Source organism: Apteryx rowi, unplaced genomic scaffold (assembly GCF_003343035.1).
Source record: "Apteryx rowi isolate R43461 unplaced genomic scaffold, aptRow1 scaffold_86, whole genome shotgun sequence".
Taxonomy (NCBI): Eukaryota; Metazoa; Chordata; class Aves; order Apterygiformes; family Apterygidae; genus Apteryx; species Apteryx rowi.
The window spans coordinates 1199390-1209871 of NW_020451160.1; the positions used below are offsets into that span (position 1 = coordinate 1199390).

A 10482-nucleotide genomic window follows, 5' to 3' on the forward strand; every position below is an offset into this window, starting at 1 on the left:
GACGCCCCGTCTAGCGGGGCCGCTCGCGGCGGCGGCGGCGGCGCTGGGCTGGTGCCGCCCGCTGCCGCCAGCCCCGGGGACAGTGCGGCGGGTTTTCCGCCGCCGCGTCCCGACGCTCTGCTCCGGGCAGGGTTAGTGGGCCCGGCGGCCCGACGCGGCGGTGCCGGCCGTGGGATGCCGATGCGGTGGCCACCACCGCCGGGCTGGGGCTTCGCCGGGCTCCCTCCGCCCCGACACGCTGCTGGCAGCAGTGGGACGCGCGGCCGCTCGCCGGCACGGACAGGCCGGAGCGCCGGCCCCAGGGGACGCTCGGCACGTRCCACCCCGACGTGCGCCCCGCTCCGCGCCTCGCCGCTCCGCCCGGGCAGCTAGCGAGAGCTTCGGCTGCGGCCCTGATCCGGGGCCTGTTTGCACCAACGGGTGACTAACGGCCGAGGAATTTGCTCACTCAGCACAACGCTGGCTCCGCGTTGGTGCCGCGGGCCCAGCCTGCCCGTCCCAAACAGCCACTGCTCCTGCCTGTGCTTCCCTATGCTGTTCCTGCTGGGAAGCCTCTCGGAGGGAGACGTGCTTTGGGATGGCCTGAGCACGCTGCGTGGTTTGAACCTGCGGATCGATAGAGCACAACGCGTTTTTCCGTATCAGAAGACCATAAAGGCTCTGAAGACGAGGTGCAGGAGCTCCTCGTTACGGGCTGGTGGGAGGYGAGGCTTAAAACGACGTGGGAGCGAGGGTTTCCCTGGATCTAGGGCTGGAGTGCRGATGCCCTTGTAACAGAGGGTTTTCCTTTGGGGCCGGGGTCTCTCGGGAGAAAAGCCCGTGCTCCAACACTGGCTGCTTTCGGGCTTCGTCGAACGGCTCRCCGAAGGTCCAGCCTCTCTTTCTACCTGAGCCGTGTTTGCTCTTTTCCCAGGAATTGCCGCTAGCGCATCCGCTGCCCCGATCCTCGCCCTCGGAGCAGGCCAGGCATGGGGGAGACGGGCAAAGAGGAGTACAGGATACAGTCGTTCGATGCCGAGACGCAGCAGCTGCTGAAGACGGCTCTCAAAGGTCAGCAGGGCTTTTCTCCAGCTCCTGCACCGCGCTCAGCCTGGCCGACGGATGAGGCCGGATGCTTGGACCCCTTTGGCTAACACCRATTGCTAAGGGTAGAAAAGCTGTTTCAGAAATGTCTTTCCGTGGCTGGGCCCCCAAGCGAACCCGTTCCGGGGAGGTCTTTGCTCCCTGCCTTGCCCCCTCTCACCTTCTCCCTGATATTTAGGGGTGCAGCCGTTCACGTTTGGCTCCTGCTTCTCAGAGAAATGCGATGTGAAAGCAGCAGAACTTTTCTACTCTTACATCATGGTGGTTTTCTCATTTTTCTCTGATTTCCTGGCACCCTCCTCTTCTGCTGTCACCCAGCGGCTCTCCCACATCTGGCCTCTCGCTCTTCCCCCTGTGCCTGGTTTTGGCTCCCTTCCCCTCTGCCCCTTCCTGCTCCCTCCTGTCCCGTCCTCCTGGCTGCCGGCATCTGCCACTCACCGGTCACGTCTCCGTTCAGAGCCCTGCGGGATTTTGCACGTTTGGCTCCTGTTAACCTGACTTTGCACCCTATAGCAGGGTCGTGCTGGCATTTCAGATTCAGGTCAGCTTCTTGCTGTCCTATTTCCATCCTTTCCTCCTTCGCTTTCCCATCGTGATGGCTGCATCTCCGGACAGGGAGGACCGAGCCACCCTTGGAGACGCTACCTCCAAAGCAGCTGGTGTTGCCAGAGGGGCTGTGACTCTTGGTGCAGGAGAACATGAGCTTTTGCACCCTACGGCAGGGTTGTGCCRGGCCCAGCGCAGAGCTGGGCTGCTCTGCAGGGACCCCGGAGCGAGCGGCACGAAGGGWGCTGGGTGCTGACGGTGTTGCCTCCCTCCGCAGACCCCAGCAGCGTGGACCTGGAGAAGGTGGCCAACATTATAGTGGACCAGTCCCTGCAAGACTGTGTGTTCAGCAAGGAGGCAGGACGCATCTGCTACACCATCATCCAGGTGAGGGAGAGCCTCCCGTCCGGGCGGCGAAAGGCCGGGAATGTGCTCTGGCTGCCCCTCGCCTGGGCCCGGAGGGGCTTCTCCCCACCCCGGGCAGGTTCCTCTTCTGCCACGTGTCCCCRCAGTGGAGGGATCCAGACATGCTGCGGCAGCAGGCGTGTGAGAAGCTCCGGGCAGTGCTTTCCTCYGCGGAGGGGTTTGCCCAGCGCCGGCGAAGGGTGCCCCAGAGACGTGGGGCTGGGCTGGGCAGCCCCGCGGGCCGGGGAGCCCGTCCTCGCTGCGGGGACGCGGGGAGCGCGGGAGGACTGGGGCGCCGCGCAGCYGGCGAGCGCGGGCAGGCCGTCGCTGCCCCTCTGGGCGGTCACGGGAGGGGACGTGCGTGGTCCTGTGTYGCCCAGGTACGAGCGTCCCCCCACCCCGCTCACACCCTGCTTCCCTCCCTCCGTCCCGCCGGCGCGGGGGCGCAGGCAGAGAGCAAACAGGTCGGCCAGAGCGTCTTCCGGAGGAGCCTGCTCAACCGGCTGCAGCAGGAGTACAAGGACAGAGAGGAGCTGCGCAGCCGCTCGCTCCAGGCGTGGATCTGCTACGTCACCTTCATCTGCAACATCTTCGACTACCTGAGGGTAAGGAGCCGGGGCCGGAGTGCCCAGCGGCCGCTGCCTAGCGGTGCCAGGAGGGCCCAGGGGTCCCGGCGTCTCCGGCACTTGGAGGGTGTCGAACGCGCGTGCGGGGCAGAGACGGCACAGGACCTCGGAGAGGCAGCGCCGGCTCTGGGAACAGTCGCGAAGTCCGAGCTCCCTCGGTTTGTACCTGCTGCTTGACATCCTCTGATCTGACTGCTCCCGATGTCCTAGGCTGGACTGGTTTGGTTGCTAGTAGGTCCCGGGGTGGGAATGCGTTTTCTTTAGTCATGCAGGTGCTCGACCGTTTCTCACCTACGTGCTGCCGGGGTTTGTCCGCAAGCCTGCGCTGCAGGGCCTGGGCCCCAGTACTGGCTTGGAGTAGATGCAAAAATGATGCAAGTAGAGCCGCAGGCAGGAAAAACGCTGTTGCAACAAGTGTGTTTCCCCTGACTACCTGCTTACATTTAAAAATAGACATTTTTACCTCATTTGTTCGGTTTCTCTGGCTACTGGAGACTCCAGCATCTGGTCTCCTAGGCGAATCCCACCACTACTGCATTTTGCAGTGCAGCTGATTTCTGCCCCCTTCTTCTTTGGAGAGCTGCAAGGGAAAAACCCTTTGAAAAAGCTGCAGGCTCTTCCCCTTCTGGCCCGGAGCTGACGACAGCTCCTGCCTCTTCGCAGGTGAACAACATGCCCATGATGGCGCTGGTGAACCCGGTTTACGACTGTCTCTTCCGGCTGGCACAGCCCGACAGCCTGCGCAAGGAGGAGGAGGTGAGCGCCGGGCGGCGGGGAGCCAACGCCGCCGCGGTGGGGCCGAGGACCGRCAAAAAGCGCAGCTCTGGCGCGTGCGGAGGGAGGGCTGGCGCGGAGCAGGGCGTCAAGGCCAGGCAGGAGCCGCCCTGGCCAGGCCGTGCTGGAAGCAGGAGGAGCYGTGCCGGCTGGATTTGCAGCCCAGGAGGGAGCGGGACGGAGGTGCTGGTCGTGAGCCCCTTGCTCCAGCTGCAGCTGCACGTCTTCCCTTGCTGCGGATTTTCTCCCTGTTGCTCAGACGTCTCCGCTGAAGCCAGAGCTGCTGCGGAGACCCTGCAGCCAGCTGTTCCTTGAAACCGGGGCTTTCCGGGGTTGYGCAGCTTCACCCCCTGTTGCACGGGGAAAACATGGAGCACAACTCCCCCCTGCTTTCACAGCAGCCAGCTGCTCTGACTGCTGGACCTCTGGAAAAGCAGCCGTCACACTTGGGTCCCCCGGGCCCCCGTGACGCGTTAGGCAGCGCCTTGCGTAGCTGCCGCTTGCCTGGCTGCGCCTGCAGAGCCGATGCCATGCCGGACCCAGCAGGGAGAAGGCAGCTCTCTGCAGCCGGAGCCGCGGCGCGCCCGTGGTCAGCGCGCGAGGGTGGAGCGCGCCGCGGGGACATGCCCGAGTCKTGCCAGGGGTTGCTGCAAAACGTATGGGCCCGTGCACAGGCCCCTCGGGGTTTTTTCCACCTCATCCTAGCGCAACCCTCGCACCCCTGCAGCCCAGCAAGTTCCCCCTCTTCTCCAAAGACCTAGTTAGTGCCTCTGCCTCCTGCAAATCACCTTTCTAGGAGCTTCAGAGCACATTGCAGCCGCTTCCCGCTGTTCCTGGCGGCACCTCCATATTCCAGCCGTGGCTCCGACACTGCCATCTCCTCCTGGATATCCCACAGGGAACGAACATTTTTCCACCTGTTGCTGCTGCATTTCCCTGGCAATCTTGTTGGTGAGGCAGGGGAGGTCAGGGCGTGCTTTTCCCAGAGCAGACATCCGGCCTCTCCTGCCTGCCGGATCACAGCACCTCAGGGGAAGCACAGTTGTCACCTGCTGGGAGTCCAGGGCAGAGGGAAGGGGACCAGCATGGGTTCATCCATAAATGAGGGAGCACTCGATGGAGATGTGCTGAAGCCCCTTGTTCCTCTGCGCTCAGGTGGCTTTCTCTCTTCCCTCTGAAGGTGGACTGCTTGGTCCTGCAGCTGCATCGCATTGGCGAGCAGCTGGAGAGGATGAACTCCCAGCGGATGGATGAGCTCTTCTCCCTCCTCCGAGACGGCTTCCTCCTGCAGGAGGGGCTCAGCTCCCTGTCCCAGCTCCTGCTGCTGGAGATCATCGAGTTTCGGGCTGCTGACTGGAAGATGACGGACGCTGCCCAGAAATACTATTACAGTGAAGTGACGGATTAACCGCTCTGCAGCAGAAGCGGCGAGATGTCCCCAGCACTTTCACCAGCAAGCTTCATACCAAGTTTGAATTTCTTTTCATATTAATGTTTTTCTAGCACTTCCTGTAAATAGGATTTATACTGGCTAGAGCCTCTGTGCACATAACTGCCGGGCTGTAACTGGTGCTAGACTGACTCTGGAGGTTTGGCAAGGTGGGAAGGGCAGGGCAGGGCACGCATAACCCAGCAAGTTCTTCCACTGGTTTGGTCTAATTATGGGCCAATGCCAGCAAAGGGCAAGGAAGGCTTCTAGTTCAAACCAGCGCTTTATACAAGCATTAAGAAAAGCACAGTTTAAGCTGAGAGCATTTTGGTTTACCTAAGAGCCAGCAGAGCTGAGGGAGGCAGCGGGGAAACTTTGCAGCTCACAGTCCCCGAACCAGGTTGTACCTGCTTCTCCAGGACAAGTCATGAAAAATACTGTGGTCAGAGACCTCGCAAACAGCTCAACCAAGTGCTACTTTCCCCAGCCTCTCTCCAGCACGCTGGCTGTACCTGCATGCAACGCAGCCTCCACCACGGGTCCCCAGCCACCAACACCCACCACGGGGCTGCCTGCAGCAGGACAGGTCCCTCAGCACAAGCAGCTAGAAACAGGTTTTCTAAGTTTTATATAATAATTGCTAAGTTTTCTCAAAATTTAGTGACTTTCAAATATGGTATGTTTCTTATGAGAATGGGAGAGGAAGAAAGGAAACTAAATAGTTTATTGAAAGTTTTTTCTAATAAAAGTTTTCTGCTAACACGTGCCCTGCGTTCTCTCTATGCAGCTGCTGAGCTGTAGCAAGGATTGCTCTGAACAACGCTCAAAAGTTGCTCCTGCCTGAAGCCTTAAGGCTGCAGTATTCATTTTCTCCTCTGGTGTAGGGTGGCAGACTGGATTTAGGCAAATCGGGTAGCTGGAGAGAGCGGTGTGAGATTCAAGCAACAAAGGTTTAGAATCAAGATGCCTTTCCCGTGAAGCTCCGATTTTATTTTTTCTGTTAACATCCCCATCAACTCTCTGCAAACAATGTTGCTGATGACCAGAACTAAAAGTCAAAAAGGGCCTTTTATTGCCTTTTTTTAAACCAATCTAGTAGTATGATTGGTAAACTGGTTATTGTGTGGGGAAAAAAACTCCAGCTCTGCTCTTCCCTGGCTGTGCAGCCAAAAAAGGAAAAACATTTGCTGATCACAGGAACAGAGTGACTTGAAAGTCCTCAGGAAACAGGTAAGTGGAATGGAAAGATTATTTTATACAGTGTTGCTCTGAGAAAAAAAAAAACATCTAAGGCTTGTCTTCACAGGGAGGTGATTATGAAATAACTAGAGCATCCATGCAGGAGTCAGTAGCTATTTCCGACTCCCCCTTCCCCCATCCAAACAAGCACGAAAGAAGTGAACCTGTGTGATCGGATGGGTTTTCTCTGGCTTAGCCCAGCAGCAGTCCAGAGGGGAGCTTCCACCTTCCCCTCTTTGTGCAGGCAACCCTGGGGCTCTGCTCTCCAGGCCGTGGGACAGCAGCAGCATGCTGGAGCGCGTGCGCGTCCCATGCACAGAGTCCCTACCACCAGCGGAAGTGGGCATAAGCCCGGTTGGCCTCTGCCATCTTGTGCAGCGCATGCTTCTTCTTGATGATGGGCCCTTCGTTGTTGAAGGCCTGGAGCAGCTCCTGGGAGAGCTTCTCAGGCATCAGCGTGCGGCGGTGCTTGTTCTCCCTGCACTCGGTGATCAACCACTTCATGGCCAGGAAGCGCTTCCGGTTGTCTTTCAGAGGGACTGGGACCTGGGAGAGATATAGACCGTAACAGTTATCATGGTGGGAGGATGCAGTGACCTGCTGTTCTCCAGTGGTCAGATGTGTCCAGCTGGACACAGGTACATTTACACCTTGCTCTGACTCCAGTGGCAACAGGCTGACTGCTCTAGTAAGACCAGCTGTGGTATGGACAGCATGAGCTTCCACCAGCTGATTTGTGTCAGTTCACCTCATCTGTCCATAGAACTAGCTATTGCTACCAAAAGGGGAATCCTGATCGGTCTCAGGTACTGTCTGCAGACACCGGCCTTTGTAAGGATTTCTGGCTTATTCAGGAACTGGATCCAGGTCATTTTGTGCCTGCAGGAGTGGGAGATAGAGTCACCACTCCCCTGCACTGAAGGATGGAGAAATATCTCCACGTTTCTTTTCTCCATCAAGTCTTGAGCATTATAGAGCCCATACTTAAGACACGTGTTCTGCTTAGACTCTAAATATTACATGGTATCTAGTTGACCTTTTTTGCTACACTGACCTGCCCCAGGGCTTTGGGGCCTCTTCCCACTGCAGAGGGGATGGGACTGGCAGTGCAGGGACTGTTGATTGTTTTGCTGCCTGTCACTAATTTCTGTCTCCTAGGACAGTGTTTACTGCGTGCCCTACTTTTATCTACTCAGACAAGCAGAGACTGCTGCTGATACAGGAAGTGCCATGCTCACAGACTGGGGTCCTGATCTTGGATAGGGTTTCCAGGTGCCGTTATAATCCAGATTACAAAGTGGCTCTACTTCTGAGGGAAAGCCCAGGATGAAGGGGTGAAAACTGGTGTTTTTGCTCCCAGGCCCCTTCCTTTCACCTGGTAGGTTTTGCCTCCTTTTGTGATGCTGCAGAGGCCAATAATGGGCTGACAGTTTTTCAGAGCCTCGTGGAAAATTACATAAGGGTTGCATTCAATCTTCTCCTTCTCGTCTTCTGGAGCCTGGTGGTACTTCTCCAACTGCTTCCTCTTAACGGCCTCTAGGGTCTTGGGGCAAACACAAGAAAGGAGACATGCAGAGAAAACATTATCCCATTTCATGAAGTCAGATCATATTTACAGACACCCCACTTTCATCTAAGAAATGTAGCCTGCAGCTGCTTTTCTAGCTCTACTGGCATCAGGCCAGTCAGGGATTCTTGTACTCAACAAATTTTACTTCACCCTCTTCCAGCTCTTGTCTCTTTATTGGACAGCACGTTTGGGGTGAGGAGGCCAAGCAGCACAGACCTGAGCCAGGGGAGGGCAGGGACAGAACAGAGGCAGGAATACAGGTCCATGTGCATCTTCCCCTCCAAAGCCTGGTTTCCAACACCCTTGGTGTTTTTCTGTCACAAATAATCAGCAATTACTTGGGGAACCTTTTGGACAGTGCATGTCCCCATTTCAAGGGCTGGAGCATGCCAAAGGGACCACCAGCGAATGCCAGTTACTGTAGGTCAGAGCAGGGGTCAAAGCTCTGTCATAGAGGTGACGCATTTGTAGGACCCTGGCTTCACTGGAAAAGTATACAGAAGATAAGGCATGAAAACAGCTGAAAGGAAGATCTTGTAAGAAAACGATGCTCTTCAGGGTAGGATCTGAGTGTATGCAGTAGGTAAGGTCTAAGATGCACTGAACAGTGGAAAGAGTTCTTCATTAAGTGATCACCACCTAATCTGTGAGCTGAATAAGGCTGGGGCTTCTGCAAAATGCATGGCTAATCAGGTAAGGAATGGTGAGTGTAACGTGTGTGTGGAGAGGGAACTGTGTTAGGACTGCAGAGACGACCTGAGTTCTGGCACTTCCTAATTCCTGTGGGCTTGACTTCCCAGCCTTGCTTTTTTGCATTGTTTAAACATAATTCTGAGAAGAAACATGGCTTCTCACCTGTGCCATCAGGCTTCTGGCCAGCACTTTATTTCCATCCTTCATCATCATGTTGGTGAATTTACTGTCAACACAAAGGCAAATGTGATCCGATTGAAACTCTGATTTCATCACCCAAGGAAATAAGGTCCCCCACTGAGTTGTTCCCATGGTTAAGTCTGGGTGCTGCTAGATCTGGGTGGCTGTAATTATCTCTAACCGCTGCCAGTCAATAGACTGGCTTTCTGGGAGAAGATTAATGCAGATAAAGGGAATGTGCTGCAACAGAAGGCAACGTGCAACACAGCAAATATAGGCTGAAGAGGACAGCAAAACTCCCAAGCGTTTTGGCTCCGTGGGACCTAGTTGTAACAGAGGACATGGTGCTTTCTCTGACCTGATCATAGGGTCGCTGAACACAGAACTGGAGACATTGGAAGGAGCAGCTTTTATGGGTCGAACAGCCCTAAGCTCCTGTTTTGCCTTTTCCTCCTCGGACAGCTCATCCCCGGATTTCTGCAACAATTCTTTGTTCACTTCTGGCTCTAGAAACTCGGGGTTGTAGCGACTCCATCTCACTTGCGTCAGCCTGAGAAGAACAAGACAAGAAGGGGTTGTGAATCAACAGAGCCGATACGTCTTAGCGAGGATTCGGACAGCCGTACAAACGCATCTCAGAAGCGTGTGTCAGACTCAAGCGGCACCTCTGCCTTCAGCTCCGTTGCTGCTTTTCTCACTATGGCAGAGCAGTAAGGCCCTCACCGTTGCTGCAAAACATACCGGGCAATCCCTGCACCAAGGGGACAGCGATCTAAACAGTCGCAGCCTGAGAAGTTACCGGCTGGCGAGCGCTGCGCTGAACGCTGGAATAAATCATTAACGTAAGAACAGCGGAGCGCAAGGCTCCAGGCAGGGCAGCACTGCTTCACAGCGGTGGTGGAAAACGTGCCGTTGCTGCCAATGCCTCTGCTGAGCTGCTCCTCACCGGGATACCCCAGAGCTGGCTCTGGAGCGGCCGCCAGCCCGGCCCTTTCCCTAAAGCTGCCGGATGCACCCCAAGGGAGGAACCTGGGGAGGTCTGAAAGATTCACAGGCCTGAGGCTATGAGATGCCTGGTGGTGCGAATAAAAATACTGTTCTGTGCTGGCAGCAGAACAACCATCTTAAACAGGATTTTTTTTTTTTTTTTTTAAGCAGCAGCTAACAGGAAAGTATGTTTGGGGGAATATAAGGGAGCTAAAGAGATCCCTGCACTCCCCCAGTAACGATAACGCATCTCGGCCAGCACCCACAGAACAGCACGTGGAGGGGGTTAAAGGCCGGGGCGATGTTAAATATCGCCCCAGCCCCGCTCCCTGCGCCTAGGGACGGGCTGGGCCTCGAAAACGCGCGCCGGTACCGCCCGATGCCCGGCCCGGCGCCCCCAGCCGCTCCGCAGAGGCAGCGGGGCCCCGTCCCCGTCCCCCCGGGCCAGGGAGCCGCCGCCCCGCCGCGCTTACCGGGGCAGCCAGGCCCGCAGCCGCCGGCCCAGCCCCGCCGCGCTGGGCGCCGCCATCTTGTGCGTGCGCGCAGCCGCCCGCGCGGCGGGAGGGGCCGGGGGGGGGCGGGGGAACCGCGGCCTCGCGTGAGCCAGAGAGGGGACAAGAATTAATTAAAAAGCAGTAAATCGTGGTGCGGGTCTGTGCCGTTTCCCCGAGGGGTAGCCCGGTCCCCCCCGGCTCTGGGGCGGCCCCGAGTTGCGACCCCGGGAGGGGGGAGGGGGGGGACAGGGCTGCTCCCGGCGCCGCCCTCGCGCCGGAGCGGTTCCCCCACCGCGCTGTGGGGCGCAGCGGGGCCTGAGGGGCGTCGGGGGCGCGGGGGTTAACGGGCAACCCCCCTGGGGCTCCCGGGGGGGAACCGTGGCGCCCCGCCAGGGGCTCCCAGCACCCCCCGACCCCGCGGGCTGGGGAGGCGGTGGGGCGGCGATGGCCTCCCTC

The 10482-nt window shown here is 57.7% G+C and overlaps 2 protein-coding genes across 2 annotated transcripts; one reads left to right on the forward strand and one right to left on the reverse strand.

Moving 5' to 3' along the window:
• The first annotated feature begins 968 nt into the window (after positions 1 to 968).
• Positions 969 to 5708, forward strand: MIF4GD (MIF4G domain containing). Its single transcript, XM_026090336.1, has 5 exons — positions 969 to 1050; positions 1907 to 2016; positions 2484 to 2639; positions 3324 to 3416; positions 4615 to 5708. The coding sequence occupies exons 1-5, from the start codon at positions 969 to 971 to the stop codon at positions 4840 to 4842; spliced, it is 669 nt and encodes a 222-aa protein (XP_025946121.1). The 3' UTR covers positions 4843 to 5708.
• Positions 5709 to 5912: 204 nt separating this feature from the next.
• Positions 5913 to 10098, reverse strand: MRPS7 (mitochondrial ribosomal protein S7). Its single transcript, XM_026090335.1, has 5 exons — positions 10006 to 10098; positions 8904 to 9095; positions 8528 to 8591; positions 7478 to 7645; positions 5913 to 6648 (listed from the first exon to the last, which is right to left on the reverse strand). Exons 1-5 carry the CDS (start codon positions 10059 to 10061, stop codon positions 6427 to 6429), a joined length of 702 nt encoding a protein of 233 aa, XP_025946120.1. The 5' UTR covers positions 10062 to 10098; the 3' UTR covers positions 5913 to 6426.
• Between the last annotated feature and the right edge of the window lie 384 nt (positions 10099 to 10482).

Coding starts and splice junctions, on each gene's coding strand:
- MIF4GD (XM_026090336.1), top strand. CDS start 969: ATGGGGGAGACGGGCAAAGAGGAGTACAGGATACAGTCGTTCGATGCC. Junction 2,640..3,323: donor ACATCTTCGACTACCTGAGG/GTAAGGAGCCGG, acceptor GCCTCTTCGCAG/GTGAACAACATGCCCATGAT. Junction 3,417..4,614: donor GCCTGCGCAAGGAGGAGGAG/GTGAGCGCCGGG, acceptor TTCCCTCTGAAG/GTGGACTGCTTGGTCCTGCA.
- MRPS7 (XM_026090335.1), bottom strand. CDS start 10,061: ATGGCGGCGCCCAGCGCGGCGGGGCTGGGCCGGCGGCTGCGGGCCTGG. Junction 7,646..8,527: donor CCAGAAGCCTGATGGCACAG/GTGAGAAGCCAT, acceptor GTTTGCCCCAAG/ACCCTAGAGGCCGTTAAGAG. Junction 6,649..7,477: donor AAGGAGGCAAAACCTACCAG/GTGAAAGGAAGG, acceptor TATCTCTCCCAG/GTCCCAGTCCCTCTGAAAGA.